Source organism: Xyrauchen texanus, chromosome 19, assembly GCF_025860055.1.
Source record: "Xyrauchen texanus isolate HMW12.3.18 chromosome 19, RBS_HiC_50CHRs, whole genome shotgun sequence".
Taxonomy (NCBI): Eukaryota; Metazoa; Chordata; class Actinopteri; order Cypriniformes; family Catostomidae; genus Xyrauchen; species Xyrauchen texanus.
The window spans coordinates 3759908-3781896 of NC_068294.1; the positions used below are offsets into that span (position 1 = coordinate 3759908).

General features: G+C 36.9%; 1 protein-coding gene across 2 annotated transcripts in view; it reads left to right on the top strand.

Annotated features, from left to right (window-relative positions):
* Window positions 1–21989, top strand: part of LOC127659487 (sorting nexin-25-like) — a 108370-nt gene that overhangs the window by 65109 nt on the left and 21272 nt on the right. Inside the window, exons 9-16 of one of the 2 annotated variants that reach the window (XM_052149334.1) lie at window positions 3162–3437; window positions 5940–6104; window positions 9452–9583; window positions 13500–13640; window positions 13939–14052; window positions 15975–16136; window positions 18751–18868; window positions 19710–19776. In XM_052149334.1, coding sequence (XP_052005294.1) covers window positions 3162–3437; window positions 5940–6104; window positions 9452–9583; window positions 13500–13640; window positions 13939–14052; window positions 15975–16136; window positions 18751–18868; window positions 19710–19776 — 1175 coding nt within the window. The remainder of the gene's footprint in view (window positions 1–3161; window positions 3438–5939; window positions 6105–9451; window positions 9584–13499; window positions 13641–13938; window positions 14053–15974; window positions 16137–18750; window positions 18869–19709; window positions 19777–21989) is intronic. The other variant, XM_052149335.1, reaches the window with a different exon arrangement.

The following is a 21989-nucleotide window of genomic DNA, read 5'->3' on the forward strand; positions in this document are numbered from 1 at the left end:
AATGCCGGATGTCCTGCACGCAGGGCTCCCCAGCCTGTGTTGGACATATCTGTGGTGACAACTTTACGTCTGGCCATTTTGGCAAGTGTCACACATTGAGCTAGCAGCAACCAATCATCGTGAATGTGTGAGGAGCCAGGGGGCAATCCAAATGGTAGGACCTTGAACTGGAATGCAGTCCCCTCAAAGGCGAATCTCAAGAATGGCCTGTGTTGAAGGACAAGATTCACCTGAATTATGCATCTTTCAGGTCGATTGACACAAACCAGTCCAGAGGGTGGACACGCGACAGTCTCTGCCTCCCGAGTTACCATCTTGAATGGAGACAAGGGCCTCAAGTTCAGTATGGGCCATAACCCAAGTTTTTTTGGGCTTTCAAAAAATAACATCTGTAAAAGCCTTTCTGTTCTTTGCATGTCAGTACGTTCTCTATTGCATCTTTGGCGAGGGGATTCTGTAACTCTAAGCATAGAATTTGCGCTTTGCGAACTGAAGGAGGCCTTCTTTGGAGCTTGAGTAGACTGGTCAATGTGCATTCAACCTCACTTCATAGGTGCCAGACCATCAGGAAGGCGAATCTCAAGGCCTGTGTCGAAGGGCAATCTGAACATGAAAGTATGCATGTTTCAGGTCAATTGACACAAACCAGTAGAGTTACCATCTTGAACGGAGACTTCCTATGTGTCCAATTTCAAGGGTCTTAAGTCCAGTATGTGCCATAGCCCACAGCTCTTTTTGCGGTTCAAAAAATAACATTTATTTTTTCAGCGCTGCTGTGTCTGTCGGACATAGTGATATATCGCTCACAATGTGAAAAACATTTGCAAAACATTTTTGTCTTTAAAAAGACTTTGCTTCATCATAGGGCTCTGAAGAGTATTTAAAAAAAGTCCTTAAAGTATTTTAAGGATACACCTTTTTCCAGAACACGCAGTGTGAAGGAGTGGAGAACTGACTTGCTGACCGGGTGCAGATTAAAGCGACGAAGCATTGGTTTAGGGTTCCAGAGCACAAGGGATAACTACGCAACCCTGAAAGATGTGTGTTGCTGGGCCTTGGTTCATATGCCATGTGATGATGCAAGCATAAGGCGGAGTGCCAAGTGTCACCAGCTAATCAAATTGGTGTGATGGTAAATGGTGTTACGGTCACCGCCCCTAGGAGGAGCTCCCATAGTGTCAGCTAATGATGCAGCCTTGAAGTGACCGACTTGAAAGGGAAACTGAGTTATATTAAAAGGTTTTATTGATAAACTGCTATAAAAACATCACTGCTTTGTCACTGTTTTTTAAATAATAAAAAAGTTATATTGTAAAAAAGACAATGAAAGCTGCATAGTTTTGTTCAGGTTTTATTTTGCTGTTTTGTTGAATAATAAATGTTGCACCCTTCACTGAGAAAAATTCACTTTTTGTCAGTAGGTCTATATTGTGTTGCCAAAATACACAACAAAACATTTAATTAAAGGAAATGGCTTTTAAAATACCCAAAAATAAATTAATACATAAAATGCGGTAATGCTTTACAAAACAATATTAAAGGAATATTTCATCCAAAAATGAATATTCTGACATCATTGGTGATTAAATTAATTTTCATAAATTTTATTTGGCATACTTTTCTACATTACTAATCATGTTGCTCTAAACCAGTATGTTATTTTTTCATCCATGGAATGCAAAATTACATGGATGAGGGAGGGAGAGGATGATGACAGACAAGATCCAAAAAGTACAAATAAGTACACCATAAGATGTAGAATAAAAGCATGGCTATTCATGAAGAAATTAGTACTTCAGAATGTTGATGGCTTCTTATTGTCTGAGGCGCCATGTTAAGTTAATTTATGTGAAACTGCAGGTATGCAACTGCATTAATGTTTAATGTTGTTTTTTTTAATTTATTAACAGTTTGCAACTGTTCAGCATAACACCAAACCATATAGTTAAGATTAGCCATATGTTGCTAGTGGGTTCTAAACTGTCAGAAATCCTTTTCAGATGCAGAGCATTGAAGACCTTTTCAAAAGCATTAAACCATTGCCGGCACAGTGTAGCATTGAACATAAGAGGGACATATAGTGTAGAGCAGGGGTACTCAATTAAAGTTCCAAGAGGTCCAGTTTCTACATTTCCTTCCCAGCAAAGGTCAGTAATTATATGTAGCTTAACATGTTGTCAGTAGTTATATGGCTAGGAAATGATGTACTGTATCTTTAACAGTTTTTTAAAATAATTTGCAATAGTATTTTGGAAAAAGTTTTGTCAGCAGTACATTTTTTGTGTTTAAATACTATTAAAATATATATATATATACTGTATATATATATATATACTGTATATATGGGACAGATGAGGCCTTTTGACAGATCAAAAACACTGTATGGGGGTTCAGGAATATCTCCTGAGAGAAAATTTATAAAAATGTAAAAGACTGCATTTTTTATATTTTCCTTAACGTGAGAATATATTAACAGTGGGGAGAGAGGCAACGCTGAACACACTTTATTTCAGCTCCGCAATCCTATAAACGTATGCTTACACACTCACTTAGCCAGGTGTCAGATAACAAGCACAAAGATTTAGAGCTCGATCCGGAGTGAGATGTCCTTCAGTCTGGTTCCTGACCTGAGTCTGCCTAATGAATACCCCTGCCAGGGCTGTCGCAAGGAATTCTGGGCCCCCTCACTATGTCTTTCTCTGGGCCCCTAGAATAATTTCCACCTTTCCCCACACTAGCTACGGCCCTGACCCCTAGTGTAGATCATCTGAACCTTGGCTTTAGGCTAAATCTCATGAAACCGTGAACATGTCCAGATCATATTTCACCCCAAATGATATGTTGTATAAAGAAAATTAATCTTATTTGTGACAATTTTTTTCATTGGGACATTACTTTCATGACAGTTACCACCCCCACTTCACTGGTGACGGAGTTCACTGGCCAATCATATGAGTGATTATTTACATATAAAAATCTTAACGGTACAATGAACAAAAGTGTCAGTGGACTTCAGCGAGACGATGAAATGCAACAGAAGTGTGGTGGAATATGGCCCCCTTTAATAAGGATTATTTGCCAGCTCAGCAAAACTGGTCAAAACCGGTCAGATGTTGATATTTGGACATGAAATGAGCTCTCGTGTCCTTGTTTCCATGCAGAATGAGGTGCCACAGCTGGTGGGAGAGATCTATCAGAACTTCTTTGTGGAGAGCAAGGAGATCCCGGTGGAGAAAGCTCTTTATAAAGAGATCCAGCAGACTCTGGTGGGGAACAAGGGCACAGACGTGTTCCACAGGATTCAGGGAGATGTTTACGAGACCATGAAGGAGCGATATTACCCTTCATTCCTGGTGAGCGACCTGTACGAGCGGCTCATGAAGCGAGAGGAGCAGAGGAGCAGCTCACAGTCCAGCAGTGAGGAGAAAGATGACACTGTGAGTTTAAGAGGACATCGACATACGTCCTGTGTTTGTCTTTTCTGTTGTGCATTTACAGGATTTAAACCCGGTGCTGTGATTGTCAGTACACAGGGTTTGTACAAGTTAATTGAAGTACTTCAGTTTGGATTTTTGAAATTTATAGCAACTTTTTAATAAAGAGGTGCATTAAAAAGTCCTTGATCGTAGAAAGAATGATCACATATTGGTTTTACCGATTAATCGGTGCAGATAGTTGCTTTGTGGAACTATTGTTATCGGCCAAAATTGATGCCGATAGTTGCGGATAGTTTTTTAATTCCTTTGTGTTGCTCTGATAATTATGTTTTTAAAATTGAAGTGAGGGCATGCAAAGAAAAATGTGACTATAGACGTGTGTCCAGCTTCATTTGTGAATAATAATAATAACATATAGGCTATACAAAGTCTGGTCAATAGTAAAAAATAGAGTATTGTAACATAGCCAGTTCTCCGTCATTTCAAAATAAGAGTCCTTGGTGTGTTTCAGGCATTTTTAAAAGTTAGTTAAAAGTCCCACGTTATACAACAAATCTTCTTTTTTCTGATTATTGTTGGGATTTTGGGTGAAAAGGAAACCACATCAGGGTTTTTATTAGTTTTGCACTTGTTGGCCTCAACGACTAAGATAACGTTATCTTAACGATGAGCCGATTAATCGATTATCATCCTTTTCCAGCACCTTAGTTATTGTATCTGCAAAATTTGTTGACCTCAAGAAGAAAAATCGGACATCCTCTTATATTACTGAGGATATTGCCAATGACAATTGTAATAGAGAGTTTCTACAACTTTGGTCACTTTTAGCACTTTGAATTTCTAGAAAGTAAAAAAAATTCACACTCTCACTAATTTATTTAATTTGCCTACCAACAATGTCCGACCGTGTATTTAAATGATTCAGAGGACATTTATGTCATTTTTTTCTGAAAGTTGTGAAAATTCCCACCACAGTGTCATTTCCAGCACATCTCTGATGAACATTTTTAATGTTAATGCATCCTTGACTTTTCATACGTTTTGCATAATTTGGTAAAACTATAGCTTTATTGGAAATGATTTTTCTCATAAGTTATACTTTTATTTTCTTCAAACATAACTTGCCTTATGTTTTATTTCAAGCATGTTCTTCAATGACACTTTTCTCAACTCGATAAACAAGTACATTTATTAGTGGCAAAATTGCTTGGTGTGGTGCAAATGACGCCAATTCTTTAGGACAGTCATCATTTTAGAAATTGAAATGGTCTATGATTATTTCACTCTTTGATTAGATTATCATAGTGTTATTTTTAGCATGGATTCTCACAGTGTAATATTGAAAGTCTGAGTTTGGGACGAGGAAGTTCTGGTAAAAAGTTTCCAAGTCAGTTCCTTCAGACCTTCATATAACAAAAAGAAATCAAATTGAAATCTGTTAGTTTGAATAAAAATCACTGTAAAGCCTCTTTTATCAAATTTGATACACTATTTTCTAAAGCCTGTGCATCATTAACATCATCAAAACTCAGAAAATCCTGTTGTCTGCAATGTACTAGATGTCTGCTTCCACCTGGTGGACATTACCTGGCATTTCTTTATGGAAAAATATATATTTTTTTTTATTTCCTCAATAACTTTTGTATTTTGCTATTTGTTTTTAATGTGAACTCTTTACTGTAACTTTTGCTTTATTAAAATCAGCAAATATTATATTGTTACTGATATTTTAAAATGTGTATTTGCTGAATTTAAGCAACTTGTGCTTGGTTAAAGTTATGAATATTAGTTTATTGACACCCCCCCTTAAAAGTCCATGTATTAAATATGATACATCAGGCTTTTGAGGTATAGCTGTCAATCACAACTCATAAACCACCACAAAAAAAATCACAGAGCTTTGAAAATTCTGACATATACATTTTACAAGATATATTTAAAGTGTGAACTAATATTTCTGTGTATTTTAATATATGGAGCCTGATCTGTCATTATAAAGATCACATTATTTTACATCACAAGCTATGATGATGTCCTCTTACCACAAGTTCCTGAGACCCATTCGTATGATTTCATTTTATAGCTTGTCTAATGGTACTAAAAACAGTTTATTGTCAAAAAATTAGAATTTTCGGACAATTCTTTCATATTCTTTACAGGTTTAAGACCTTAGTAGTGTCTTGGGATACTTGTACTGCACCAGTCAAGTTTGTTAAAAGATTTTGATCAAAAGGCTTGTGTTTAAATACTTACAATGAGTTTTTTAGACACATTGGAAATGGAAGGTAGAATACATGGAATACTTTATGGAATAAATTATTTCAATGCTCTGTTGCATGCCGCACCATTTTGGCAGATGTAGTATTTGGTCCATGCATTCGGATAATTTGCACACTGTGCACAGTATAAATAATAAAATAAATAAAAATGCCATTCCAAACACACACACAGTCTTTTTGGAGCTCAGGTTTTGTGAACTTCCATGTGTTTCTGTGTGTCTAGGGTCAGGTGATCGAGGGAGGCGACGTCGCTCTCGATGAAGGCAGCAAAGGCATCAATGAACAGGCCAGTTACGCCGCCACCAAACTACACCAACTCTTTGAGAGACTCGAGTACAAACGGCAGGCCCTGGGCTCCATTCAGAACGCACCCCGACCTGATAAAAAGGTACTCTGTATAAGTGTTTGTGTGTTTGGTTTGATGGCCAGGATAGTAGTCCCTTTGAAATGAAAATGTTGTCCCATTAGTAACCAATGCCTTTAATAATAGAAGGGATTTCAGAAATCAGTCACGCCAACCACAGTCTGAACATGCACAATCAAGCCAGATATGACAAAACACTTTTTGGGGAAATCAACCTGCAAATGGCTTACTTTTATAGCCATTAATAGGAATGGGAGAACATATTTATCGCTGACAAATACTGCATGTTCTTCCATGACATACTCCTTTTTTTTTTTTTTTTTTATAATTTTATTATCTTCCCTAAGGTCCACTTATAATGTTAGTATAGATTTTCTGCACATAAACAGTCTTAATTTATTCATATAGAATAATTTTCTCTGGCTCTCCATCTGAATCGCTTCGTTTTAAGCTGCCTGGCCCTTTAAGACTTCAATATAAACACCCACTGTTCTGATTGGCTATAATTGTGCAGCCCTTCCAATACAGCTACATTTGAAATGCATTGCAAAGAAAATGAATAAAATGGTCCAGGACGCCTTCAGCACAACGGCACAACATGACAGCGCAGCTGATGAAAACACAACAGGGGGTCTCCTTGTAGAGAATTGGAAACTACGTCACTGCAGGGTAAAGTTAGTTCTGCTACAGATTTGCGGCTATAACTTTAGTATACATTTGCGAGGAATAATGCTTCTTCCATCTTCTGTATGTCTATTTTCCTACGAGTCACAATAATGTAGACAGAAATAACTTATCATTTTTCCCAACTGATTCGGCTACTCAGGCTGCCGTCTCTTTTGAGTTTATATGCTCAAATGTAGCGCAGGTGTGCTTTCTTAACCAGCTCCCGTGTCATTCTCATAAATGAGAATCCTCACTTCACCGTATCATTCTCAAAAATGATTAAAAACACGAAAAACAGCCTCTGAACATTTCACAGCCAGGTTTCCAGTCTTTTATTTATAGGGATAATAATATTGCTATGATACAATGATCTTATTCTCAAATTTGAGCCGTGTACTATGTAAAAGACAGATGTGTATTAGAGTTGGTTTGGCTTCATGGTGTGAAATACACAGTTTAATAAATACTATCCTGAATGAGATGAAATATAAGATAGAGAGATGACAGAAGTGTCTCTGATTATAAAAGTGTCCATGATGTCCCTGCTCATCTTCTCATTCTGGAGCTGTACGTGTGTGAGAGAGCGGAGATGCCCAACATTGTTTCGACCCAAACAGTCATTGAGAATAACGATGAGAATGTATTATCTTATTTATATTTTTATTAAAGTTATTTATTACCAGTGTAGTCTATGACCCGTAGCAGCTTGAATTTCTCAGTGAATATGCTGGATTCAGTCACATTATGCTTTCCAGTTGTCAGAGTGTTTATTAGAGCTCTGTAGAGTCACAGAACAAAGTCTGATCAAACATTTACACGCTGTTTAATTAAAAGTTTTATTTCTATGGCCTGTGTTGATACCGGAAGATTACCCTGCGAGGGCCACCCTCAGAAGCGTATGTGTGAAAAAGGCATAGTGCGTCTTTTTAAAGGGGTGTGAGATGTATGATAATGGTCAAAGCTGTGCATGTTTATGTAGTTTATGTAGTGCATTTAAATCCAGATAGGCACATGAAGGTGTCCTGTGTAAGTTGACTTTGGATGAATGTCCCATGACAGGCCCATCTCTCTCCTCTTCACCTGTGTGACTGACAGAGCACCAGGGGGCGGGGCCAAGGGTGCATTGACGGACAAATAGGTGTTGATGTCCCACAAATTCCACAAATGAAGTTCCACGAATTCCAAATGAGCCATTTTTGCAGCTTGGTTTAAATTAATTTCTGTTAAGGTGGAAGTTTTCAGTTCTGCAACTTACAGGATGTTTTTATAGTCAAATGACCTCTTATATGTCAAACGATCAAGGGAAATTTGATTCCTCATGTCATGACCTCTTTAAATGATTCAAAAGTACATTTAAAATGCAATTTACACAAAAAGTTCAATTAACCTTTTCTATGATATCTTTAATTATGAGTTCAATTTTATTTTGATCTTTTTCTCAGTTTTAATAAAAAAAAGTGCTGTAACCGATCAGAGAGAGTAAAAATAAATGTATCTCATAAAAAGCTGAAATTCTTGTATTTACCTTGAAAAATATGTTTGAAAACTTTTTTGAAATGAATGGTTGTGTACGCTCTTGTGTATTTAAGATGCAAGGAAGGTATTCTTGTACTTTTTACTTAATTTTTACACCAAATAAAAACATTTAAGCCATTAAATCATTATTGTTTTCCTTTTGTTGAAAATGCTAGAAAAAGTTTTTCATAAATGTATGAAAAACCAAATTGGACATAAAGACATTTAAAAAAAATATATATTATTTGATCCCCTTTTCTCTCAAATTTGGAATGCTCAATTCCCACTACATACTAGGTCCTCATGGTGGTGTGGTTACACACCTCAATCCGGGTGGTGGAGGACAAGTCTCAGTTGCCTCAGCTTCTGAGACCGTCATTCTGCGCATCTTATCACGTGACTCATTGTGCATGACACCGCAGAGACTCACAGCATGTGGAGGTTCATGCTACTCTCCACGATCCACACACAATTTACCACACGCCCCATTGAGAGTGAGAACCACTAATCATGACCACGAGGAGGTTACCCCATGTGACTCTACCCTCCCTAGCAACCGGGCCAATTTGGTTGCTTAGAAGTCCTGGCTGGAGTCACTCAGCATTCAAACTCTCAGCGTCAATACTCGCTGAGCTACACAGGCCCCCTTAAACAAGATTATTAAAAGGTTTCTCATTTATATCCCCTTGGACAAACTTTTTTGTCAATGACCCTTTTAAATAGAACAGACGACACATTTTACCTTTAGCATAAAAATACTCGAATACTATGTGCCATATTTATAATCATATTCGTTTTTAATTTCCTGAAGTTAAAGTTCTTTGTTATTTTTGCCGTGGTATTGAAATTGTTATTGAGAATCTTTAAACTTCACTTAGTACTGTGGTGGATAGACTACTGAAATGTTTGTATAACAACCCTTGTTGTTTTGACTTCATGTGCTCTGTGTTGTGTGTGACTTGATTTAATCTATTTGATAAGACAGGAATTGATTTCTCTCTAAAGTGCTCTTGAGGTGTTTGTGAATAGTTGGTCATCTCTTGTTTTGACAAAGTTCTTGTGGAAAGCTCAGGGTCAATGTTTCCAGTCTCCTCAGGTCAGCTGTTGATGTTTGCTGTCAGATGAAGCTCTAATTCGACTCACAGACTGATTCAGAGAGCTCGTGAACTCATGACAGTGTCTTTGTGTAGATTGTGTCGTTGCTGAAGGAGGAAATCGGAGCGATGGAGAAGGAGCACAGTGACCTGCAGCAGCATATATCACGAACAGACTGCTGGTGTGAGAATCTGGGCACATGGAGAGCCGTCATCCACACCGCAGAGGTCAGTTCTAAACACAGTCCTGACCGCATAGGAATGTTATGGGTTCAACACAACAGCATGTTGCACAATAGCAAGAAATCCACAGAAAATCATTTTGACAGTTTAAAAGACACAATAAAACAAATAAAAAATGCACTGCTGTTTCCACACAGAGACTGTAGATATCATTCTAAAGCCCAAGACCTTCCTTTTCATCTGTTCCTCTTTTTTCCCCTTTTTATCTAGATCTATTTTTCTAATAACCTGCCTTCTTCACTAGCTTTACAGAAATAACACTTGAAGCAGTGAAGCGCCACTGGCCTTTAAAAAGAAGCTAATCGCTCTTTATTCTTTTTCAATCTTTTTAATTATCCATCGCCACTCTGTGCAAGTAAACAGATGTGTGTGAACAGCCCCATCAATGGGTTTATATACTCCTGATGATTAATATCACGCCATTTGCATATTTATGCTCAGTGGTGGGTCATTCGTTCACTAACCATTTGTCTGTTTATTGGCTGTAAATCACAGGTTTGAATTTTTTTTATCTAAAACTATCAAAAACCAGCTTATTAAGCGTATATTCTGGCGCGGGGTGGGGGGGCTTGTTGAGCTCCCCTCCTCCAATAATCAAGACTAGCAAGTACAACCCAACCCGTCCACCACCCCCTGCTTCACAATACAACACGCCAAATGTTTGAACCAGATCTACACCCTTGGATGTGTCAATGTAAATTTGTAAATACTGCATATAATTCATTTTAAATAATATATTAATACACATAAAAGCATATAACCAGGGCTGGACTGGGAAGAGAAATCGGCCTGGGATTTTACATGGCAACTGGCCCAAAACTTGTCGGGGGTGGAGGTTTGTAACACGGCTCATTTGAGCTTATCGCGGCCGACCCACCGGCCCGGTCACTTCTCCTGATGGCCAGTCCTCCCCTGATTGGCCCCAAAGTGCGTTGGCCCTCCAGGAAAATGCCCGTTATGCCAGATTACCAGTCCAGCCCTGTATATAACCAGAGTTATAGATCGTTTCAGTTAGCCTAAAACATGTCTTGAATGCATGAATAGTTTTAAATAAATACATTTTAAAATTAATTATTTATGTGAAGCCATCAAGTTATTTCGATATGTTTTTGATTAGTCACTACAAACATTTTCTCACTAAAGTTTATATATAAAGTGAAACCAGGAGAGGAGGGCCGATCCGTTTTTCCTCAAACCTCACATTTTTTTGTTGTTGCTATGGTCACCTTTAGCTTGCTTACTGGGGCTTTAAGACATGATTTTACACAAAGCTGCTTAGAAACAATGTGCAATTCAAATTAAAATGACCCCCGCCCCAATAAAGTATAAATACATTCTAATTTAAGTGATTTATCAGTTTTTCATATTACGGTAATGAGAGTATCATAATGTCAATGTCTTTTTGCGCTTTGTGTTAATGAGAATTGGGGGGTAAAATATGCAGAACTCTCATTAAAATAATGGCCTGTATTTTCGTGTGTGCAAAGTACAGCGCTACATGCTAAGACTGTGCGCTGTCTTCTCCAATTTTCGGGAGAGTGCTGTGTCATTTTTGTGGGTGGAAGTGTTTGTGTGATCTGTGGGTGTATTGAATGTTAATGAAGTGGTGTTATCTCATCTAAAGTCAGATCCAAATGGTAATAAAGTTAATTTTCAAACTCTGAAAATACAGTGGAACATCAAATCCCTGACAATAGCCATTTATAAATCAAAAATGTATGAGATTTATTTTATATATATATATTAGTGATGTCAGCCTGTGCGATTATATGACGGCAAAATGCTGCGATTTTATGAAATAAATAAGTGCACGTGTGGACGTGACAGCCCATTCTCTCTGAGAGCTGTTTGCCCATTTTCTACACCGCTAATAAAGATGACCAGTCAGTCTCAGTTTAGAGAGTGGCACATGTGGTCATGACGTGTGAGTTTCCGGTGTTCAGCATGGAAATCAGGTGAAAATGGACGCCGAGCACTGAACTGGTGGCCAGAAAAAATAACACAGAATCACAGATCACAGCTTTGCGATATATCTTTATTTCATCAATAATTAAAGTTCATATAATACGGGAGCGTGACATGTAAATAAACACAAACTCCAAAACTGTAATTCCCGGTGCGGTCAGAACTGCTTCAACCCAATCTGAGTGGGAGTCGAGACCGGGAGAGATTTAAAGTTCCACCGGCTCATGCGCACTCTAACACAGAGACGCTCGTCTCTCACCCCCGCTGTCTGCAGCTCGCAACGTGTTGCATCATTGATGAGATCATCATGATAAGATCAATCTTATGTGAAAAATAACACTAATATATATATATATATATATATATTGTGGCAGCGGGGCGTGGTCAAGCGCCCGTCCGGAGAGAAAAGCGGTAAGAGCTCACACCTGAGCCAAATTATGTCTAACACCTGTCTCTAATTGCAGTAGAGCGAGGAGAGCGGATAAAAGGCCAGCAGCCACAGAGCATGGGGAGAGAGAGACCGACAGCAAACCCAGCGTTTGAGTCCTTATTGTATTGTGTGTGTGTATGTTACTACTGCTGTCACCAAAAGGGAATTAAAAGGCTTACCGTGTGCTGAAGACCTGTTTCCTGTCCTCCATCCTTTAACTGTTCCACATATATATATATATATATATATATATATATATATATATATATATATATATATATATATATATATATATATAAACAACAACAACAACAACAACAGTTTTAGTGGTTTGAGTGAACCACACTTTTATATCCAGTTTCCTTTTCAAAAGAGTTTATAGAAAGTACATGATACTTCCTGATTAAATGTCCCTGTTTGTTTGGACAATCTTATTTTCATGAAAATGTGCTTGTTCTTATTTATTGTTCTATTTTATTTAGGTGTAATATTGAGAAAATAACACGTTTGCAGTAATGCAAAGAAGTTATTATTTAATTTTGTAAAAATATTATTTTAATTTAAAAACACTGCATTTATAGTTGTTGTTGCTGCAAAATACACATTTCAGTATTATCAGTATTCTATTTGTGCATTTTCCTTGATAAACAAGCAAGTTGACTCATGTTACCATTTGTTTATTATATCAAAATCACAATATTAATCTCAATAATCGCAATATGACATTTTCACCAAATCGTGCAGCCCTAATATAAATAAATTATTATTAGTGTTATGTCTTTAATTACAGTTGTATTTGTGATCTAATATGTATTGATATTTTGCCACCTGTTGTCATAGAATGATTTTTAAGTCACTGCAAAAGAAGTTGCTGCTACAAACTTTTTTGGATTTTGTATGATTTTTTTTTTATCACTTCATTATTTTGAATATATTTTGGTTTTATTTGAAGTATAATTTGAATTCAGAAATATCTTTTAAATTGTTTTCATGTTTCTATAAGTGCATGCCTATATAAATTAGTGGTTTGCATGAATAATTTCACCAAACTCACATGAGGCTAGACTTACACTAGGGCCTGATGTCTCAGTGTAAAAAATCCTAATGGCCCTAAAAAAAACTTTTTATTGACAGGTTACCCTTGCGATCATTGTTTTCTTTGTCATATTGGAAGCAACATTTGCGCAAAACAGCCACTCCATTATGTCCTGTTGAATGCATGTGGCAAATTTGATTTAATACCCCAACAGTCTGCTTTGATGCATGTAAATGAGTTTCGAATTATAGGGATTGAATGAAATTCATTGCAAACTCCAATGTAGAAAGATCAACTTATAATGGTTTAAGCTTTAATAAGAAAAGTATATAATTGTTTTGATATGTAATATAGTTCATGAACTTGCCAAGCATTAAAAACTGAACTGTAGGTTTTATTATCAGAAATACATTTCAAGTGTTTTCAAAACTTGTCATTTTGAGTTCATCTTAATTTGTGTGTGTCTTTAGACCTCTGAGGAGAACGGTGAGCAGACGGCGTGTTACTCCGTATCCGTGAGTCTTTCAGAAGCAGACGTTTGCAAGAACAACCGCTGGGCTGTCACCAGGAAACTCAGCGAGTTTCAGGCCCTACATAGGAAGTTAACGGAGGTAAGGATGATATTCATGCCACCACCTAAAACACCAGTGAGATGTGACTGCCGCCTGAGCAGGAGAACCTTAGAACCGCTGGAAATATCAAGTTTTTAGATTATAATTTCCAGGATTGGAAAACCAATGGAATTTCATTTCTTGGCAATTTATATAGTGAATGTAAATGTTTCTAAGATAGAAATAACTCTTTAAAATCTCATATAATAATCACAAGCATCTGAAAAATTCATTGGCCAAAAGATGTAGGAATGCCGTCTCATTCGTTTTCTCTCTTTCCCTTCTTTTCTCTTCGTAGTGTTTTCCATCACTTAAGAAAGTCCAGCTTCCCTCTCTCAGTAAACTGCCATTCAAATCCATTGACCAAAAATTCCTTGACAAATCCAAAAATCAACTCAACACTTTTTTACAGGTGAGTCCTTCCTAATCTCACATAGACAGACTTTTGACTATCGACATAAAGTCTGGTCCATGTGCATCTTATTCTCGTCAAGAACCGCCCACTTAGACAGGAAAGGTCGGTCTGAACAACATATAAAGCAACCAGACACAGTTTGTTTCATTTGTATGTGCATGAACTGATGAACAATTTCCTGCCGTTGCCTGATTAATATGTAATCCATAAAAAGTAACAGTAATCTGATTACAAGTATTTTAAAATGTAATTGAATGTAATTATAATTACATTTTCCTGATTACATGCTATCTGTTTCTACCCAACACTGAGTGTCGGTTTACGATCGGCTGTGCTGAAAACACCATTTTAAATGCGTCAAGACGAAAATCTGCAATCAGATTTTTTCTCCAACTAAAAATGATCTGCTATATTTATACACATATACATGTTTTATTGTATATTCTGTTTACAACCATTTTATCACATTTAAGCCTTTTAAAAATGCAGTGTGTTAAATTAATTTTATAAAGTACAAATGTAATTTTCTTTAATGTCATGAACTTGCATGTAATATAATATGAGCTGTTCTGTTGGAAATTTCATGTCAACTATACATTTTATCACAAATTATTAACAAGATGAAACGCTTGTATCATGAAAAAGTGCAGTGTGTCATAGCTGTCTGAATGTGATCTGCAGGTCCAATTTACCTCCGGCTGTGTCGGAAAAAACATTTACAGTGACAGAAAAAGCAGCTCACGAGCGTTTTCACATAGTAAAGGGGTGCTGTAGACTCACACCATCAACACTTGGAGAAAAACACTTTCTGTGCTCCCACATGTAATCCAATTTGATCTTCTCAGTACAGTCTAATACAAACAGGAAGTTAGATGGCAAAATGTGATAGAGCGGAGCGTGGAAAAGGGGTGGGAAAGGGGGATTGTGTGCTCCCTATTTATTGAATGACTTAAATCCAGTGTGCTGTCTGTCTGCACTGGTCTTAGAAAATGCACCTTATTTTCATAAAGCCTCTGAAAGCAACATATTTCAGCTTTTGGATGAACACATTGATTGTCAATGTGATAATACACAGTAAAGGAAATAATACGTTTAAGTACACATTAGTGTACATTGTGTTTAGCAGTGTGACATTTTGCGATAAATTGCTAAATTTATAGAAATGGCATAGCGGATGAAACTAGAGACTCTAATCTTTTTATTCAAACAGGTTTCAGTGTAAAAATGTAATTATGTTTCTTACAAGATGTAGTTTTGATGGTATTTCCCCAAAGACAAACTCTGCTGTGATCAGCGCCATGTTGTTTTGTCATCTGACTCCATTTGTCAGTTTAACCCTTTACTGAAAGCACAGAGTCTCCTGATCTGAGATCAGTCGGTTTAAATAAATTTTAATGATACATTGTGTATAGCGAATTCAAAATATAACTTCCATTCATGTGTACGTGGGGTTGCGTGAGGCTAAAGGATAGAACCTGGACTTTACAATGTATATAGGCAATAAAACCAGCTCTTAACAGGTGCTTTTTAATTTGCTGAAAAATTAAGTGTTCAGTTTTCATAAATTATGAAATATGATAATTCACTGTACACCATAATGTCAGACATCTTACAAATTGCAAAGGTCTTGAGCAGAATACAATTGTTTACCTCACAGACAAAACATATTTTGAGTACAATCCGTGAAAGCACAGTGTTTATAAGCTGTTAACAGATGTCTGTTTGTCACATTTGTGCATTTTTGCATAGTTACAATTTCAACACGGAAGTATAAATCCACAAGAAGTTCTTCAGCTTCTCAAAGACCAATTTCTGTTCTTATCTAAGTGTTGTCATCCATGCCTTATGTGATGCTGGACTGTGATTTTGAGAAGTGTATTCAATGATTCATGAAGTTGGTTTCTGTGTTTGTGTCATAGAAAGTACTGACAGATGAGTGCATGTGTCAGAGTGAGGCGCTGTATGCGTTTCTCAGTCCCTCACCAGAACACCTGAAGGTCATCGACTTCCAGAAGAAATCCTCATTCTCGCTCACATCCTTCCTGGAGAGACTGCCTAGAGACTTCTTCTCACATCAGGAAGTACACACACAGACACTTACACATTTGTTTTTATCATGGTGGGGACTTGATATTTTCTCTTCCATAACCTTATCCCTCAACCTAACCCTTACAGATACATTTGGGAATTTTTTACTATTCTTTTCACTAAGACATTATTTTGTATGTTTATTAAGCAGTTTTCCTCATGTGTTCCCACCTTTCAGCAGAGTTCAGGTTTTACTAACTACGTTTCCATCCAAGGATAAAGTTTTAGCGCATCGATATAAAGCCGATGGAATTATCGCTAAAATTTCACTAGTGTCAACATCATTTTCCGTTTACTGCATGTTTTGTATGCACAAACATGTTTTAAATGAAAAAGAAATACACAATACTTAGAGAAAAGTTTCATTGTGCACTAACTAACAGCCCAATTCTATAAAATTATTGTTTAGCTTACTTTTGAAAAAATGCTGTAAAATTCCCTGTATTAAATAAATTACCAAATGAATAAAGCATTAAATAAAATAATTAATTATTAAACGAACAATATTTTTAGTCCTATAATTGCCTTTTCTTTACGCAAACTTAAATTAGCTTTTCCCTGTTCTGTAGATGAAAACAGTCGGCTGAATGACATTCTCAGAATGTTCTAGACTTTTTCAAGACTATAAACTAAAAAGAAAAACTAAATATTTGAAATGTAACCCTCTTTACCTCGGATCGCATTTGCTGAGCTTCTTCATAAAATGTAAACTCGATTATGCATAATTAATTTTAGATGACAATCAAGTTCAGTTGGTCATTAAAAGTTGCTGGACAAATATGCGGGACATAATTTAGTTGTGATGGAGATGATTTCTATTAGATGATTCTTCAAAATATTGAATATCAGGAATGTATCATATATGTAAACCCTGATATAACACCTCATCAATGTTTCTTTAATATCTGTGCACACAGCATATACACATCCTTATACTATGACTGAAAGTTTCCCCACTACTTGATGCAGTTTGCCAGCTTGAACAGAGCATGACGATTCGCTTTTGGGTCAGAACCGGTGGCAACCTGAGACAGGCGCAACATCAGGACCAATATTACAGTCCTATCAGAAGAGCAACTGTTCCCTTTTGATTACAATTCCATCTTCTGATTGCTTTTATTTGTGAAATTAAAATGATAGTAAGCTGCTAATTTCAATGAATTGTCTCAATAATCTCCCCATTTTACCAAAACTTCAGAGGAAAACAATTAGGGGCATCTGAATTAGCAATAAACACACATTTCTGAATGGAAACGGCTTCAGGGCAGATTTCTTTTGTGATAAACCAAAACTTATGCAACAGTGTTTTTTTTAGGCATGACATCATCAAGTACACCATTTTTATCAATAAAAGGCCATTTGAATGGAAACAGACAGAAGACGGCAAATTTAGCACAATTTATTATTAACTTTGTCGATAACAAAATAGTATGAAAAGTGGATGGAAACAAGGCTGCTGTCTTTGTGGGGTCATTTATGTGATGTAAAACATGATTTGGCTGATTTATGAGCTATTACAATAGAGCACAACAGTCTGGTTCCGGAAGTAAAATCCCATTGCTTTGTCCCATAGACAAAATACGATAACTTCTAAACCTTTAATGCTAGACCTACTGTGAAGAGATTGTTCATTGATGATATATTCTTCCGTTGACGCCGTCCGTCTGCATTATTTTAACTTCATTTTTTTTAATCGTATTTGATGGTACAGCAGAGAAAGATCCACCAATCCCTGTGAAAACATTGACAGCTCACTCCCATGATGCACTGTTAGTGATGTAATCGAGTCGGTCTCCCTTCACCATTAAACTACTCATATATTTGTACATATTGTAATAAAAATAAAATATATTGTTTCTATACCTATTGTAAGTGTCATAAGTTATGTGTTTCTTTATAGAGATGTGGAATAAATAATTGTGTGCATTAAGCATTGTTAAGTAATTATAAGTAAATCATTTAATATGTGTAATATAATATTTCTTAGAGACTTTGACGTCATGTCCGGCGATGATGGTTATTTTTTTGTGATGCAATGTTGGAGCGATACAGTTTTTTGATCGTGTAACATTTTCCCAGTTCATTTTGTTATTAAACTTTATCTAAAAGAAGTTACTGGACTATTGAATGTTATTCGAGTTCAAATCACGCTCACACAGAAAGAAGCAACAAGAAGAAAATTTGGACAGATTGCTATCACACCTATAATCAATAGTTTTATGTATTTCCAGAATTGTTTTATTCAGTGACATCCTTTGCAATGCTTTATGGGATTGTAATTTGTGCCCTCATGAAAGACGGCAAGTACATATTCTTGTACCTTTTGTCTTTAGGTCCGATTTTCAAATAGATTTTTGACTCAAAACAAAGTTTGTGATGTTGTGCTTACCTCTTTTATGAAGGATTTTATTAAAAGTCTATGGAAGAAATACATGGGGAAAAATTCTTCTGGAACACAGACGGCTGAAAATGTGGGCGGGCACTGTTGTGCTCTGTAGAGTTTTCAACATGACAAATCTGACCTGTGTGTGTGTGTGTGTGTGTGTGTGTGTGTGTGTGTGTGTGTGTGTGTGTGTGTGTGTGTGTGTGTGTGTGTGTGTGTGTCAGGATGAAGGCGAGGATGACAGTGATCTGTCAGACTATGGTGATGAGGCGGACGGAAAAAAAGACGCACTGGCAGAACCCTGCTTCATGCTGATCGGAGAAATATTTGAACTCAGGGGCAGTGAGTGCAACATTGTGTGTGTGTGATGAAATTACTGTTATTCTCACCTTATAACTGTCACACTGTAAACCATAATGATGAATGTGTGTAGACATACTGTGGGATTGTGTCTGTGGGTGTGAAAACTGCACATGCTGTATTTTAGCTACACCTTAACACTCTTTAATGCTGTTGTACTTTTTAAATTCAAACTTAAGCCAGACCTTATTGTCAGAAGCATGAATCTAAACTGTATTTGAATGGAAATCGACAGTACACCAGACATGCTGCAGTTGCTGTGCATTTAAAATCCCATGGAATCTAAATGGGGACTTTTATGGCATTTAGTCCATGACTATTAGCCATCTACAAGCTAGTGTACTCCTACAAGTTGACAAAGGAAACTTAAAGCAGATGAACACAATTAAAAATGTACATTCTTTCTCTTCCAGGAAAATGAACCAAAAATATTACACAAAACAGATTTTCTCTACAATGAGAACGTCTCTCAAACTAGCCAGCAAACCATGGTTCACAGCTGTGATTGAAACTGTAGAACATTGGCTATTTAAGGGTAGAGTAAAACTTCCTGTTTTGATAGGAAATATTTCAACACAGGAAAGAAAACTGCACTTGTCAAGCCATTTCATGAGGTCTTTATTAGCATTTAAGCATTTCATTGCACCTCAAGCACTTAAGCCAGTTTGTTTAACCTCTTCTACAGGTAGTTTAGTCAGAAGCTGCCAAGCCACTGCTTGTGGCCAGTTCTTACACACAGTAGAGTCACAGGATACTCTCAACCCTATAATTCCAGTGAATGGTGTGTGATGTTTCTGATGTTACTGTATTTTTCTCTCTGCAGTGTTTAAATGGGTTCGGAAGACACTAATTGCACTAGTTCAAGTCACATTTGGACGGACTATAAACAAGTAAGCATAAATAAGCACCAGTAAATATACAATTTTCTTTTGTGGGGGGTGTGGGTAGATCAGTAAGTATTGATGCTGACCATCACCCCTGGAAAGCTAGTGTCGTGAGTTTCAATCCAGGGCGTGCTGTGAGACTCCAGCTAGGTATCCTAAGCATCCAAATTGGCCCGGTTGCTAGGGAGGGTACAGTCACATGGGGTAACCTCCTCATGGTCACGATTAGGGGTTCTCAATCTCAAATGGGGCATGTGGTAAGTTGTGTGTGGATTGTAGAGGTCGACCGATATGGGTTTTTTAAGGCCGATGCCGATCTTTTGAAATCCGGGTCTGCCAATAAATGCTGCCAATTTATAAATGCTGCCGATTTATTTTGGCCGATATTTGGCCGATATGTGCTTGTTTTTAACCTCTTATTTGAACCTTTTATTTGAAAGATAAAATGTAACACAAATAATTACTTAAGATAGACAAAATTTCTCAACAAATACATTTATTGAACACTTGACCAATCTGCACTTGTAGACTTAAATTAAAAATGTATAATGTAAAAACATATTGTATAAATAATGTATAACAAATAAACAAAGCAGGTGTTACGAACTGCTCCGAGACACGAAGGTTGAGATCCAAATGCAGCTTTAATTAAGGGGCAATCCAGACACGTAGTCCAATATTCAGAGCATCAAGAGAAGCACAGGCATAACTAGGGATGGGTATCGTTAAGGTTTTAATGGTATTACTATCTTACCGATACTACTTATCGATCCGGTACTTTAACGGTATTCTTAACGGTTCTTTTTGTTATATATATATATATATATATATATATATATATATATATAAATAATTTTATTTCAGGAAGGTCTACTAACATTACTGCTCAGGTGTGGTCTAAAAAGAAATCTAATAAAGTAATCAATTGTAAAATAACACTGCATAGTTTATCACAGATAGATTAATGCTTATTAATGCAGAAGTTATTCATTCAAGAGCCGTAAGTGATTTTCTCTTTGCCTTTTGTTGTTTGATTCGCAGTAATGGCTCAATCGTCACGTTTAATAGACAGCTTCCCCTTTAAGACCGAGTCTAATAGGCTCCTGATGCAGCATATTTTCTCCCAACTATTTCCATAACTACGTCCATTTAAGACATAAACTGTGTTTAAGTGAATCTCCAAGCCGGTCGTTTTGACATATTTTTGTGTATAGTTGATCGTTTAGATGCGGACATGAAACCCAAAGTAGCCTATACTTTGCTTGTCTCTTTGCGGTGTGTTTCGGAGCACGCGCCGCCTTGGGAACGGTATCTCTTGCGCTCTTTTTATTATTAAACGCGTCCCGCAATTTAGCAACAGTAACTAGACTGCATTTTACAACAGTCACCGATCGTGCTGATTCTGACGTTAAGTTTGAGTTTTAGGGAGAAATGTCAGTGCACCGCTGTGAAGGGAAGGAAGTTGTGCAAGACAGAATGCGGCTTATGTATAAATATTCTTTTTATAATCTTTGGAAGGCGAAATCTAAAATAAAATCAGACTAATAATCACAGATCTAAACCAGGCTATGTTTGAATGTTTAGTTCTGTCACTCATTAAGCAGGGCTCGTGTTGGGCTCGTGTTGTGCTCGCTGTGGCACCGTGTCAGCGAGATCTCACTCTCTCTCTCTCTCTCTCTCTCTCTCTCTGACTGCGAATAGCTAAATTGCATCACAGTCAAATGGTTTCATATTATTATACGTAGAATTGGCTGGCGAGATAAAATAACTTTCTCTTTATAGCAATAATAAATGTATTTTCTTAATTTCTCCAGTACCGACAGCAGAACCAATAACGTCCGAGCTTACCAAAGCCAGTCCTTCAATAGCCTATAGTGCGTTGGTATATTTTTATTACTTATTTCTCTGAATTGAGTGACAACCCTCTCAAATATAAGACACACAAACAGAACAAATAAAAGTCTCAGATTCACTGTCTGTAACTTGCTTATTGTGACATGATAGCAACCCTTCTGCTGTGATAATGCAACTTCAACTACGCTATCAATATCCAAAGTAGCCGAACGTCATGACACCTATCGCGTTTGTCGCGTTTTTTCTCGAATTTGGCAGTAACATATCAAAAGTTTTTAATTAAATATAAAGAAGTTATAAAAATTTAACCCTTACTGTTTTCTCCAAGGAACTTAGCTCCTTCCTTAGGCACTGGATGAGGTCTG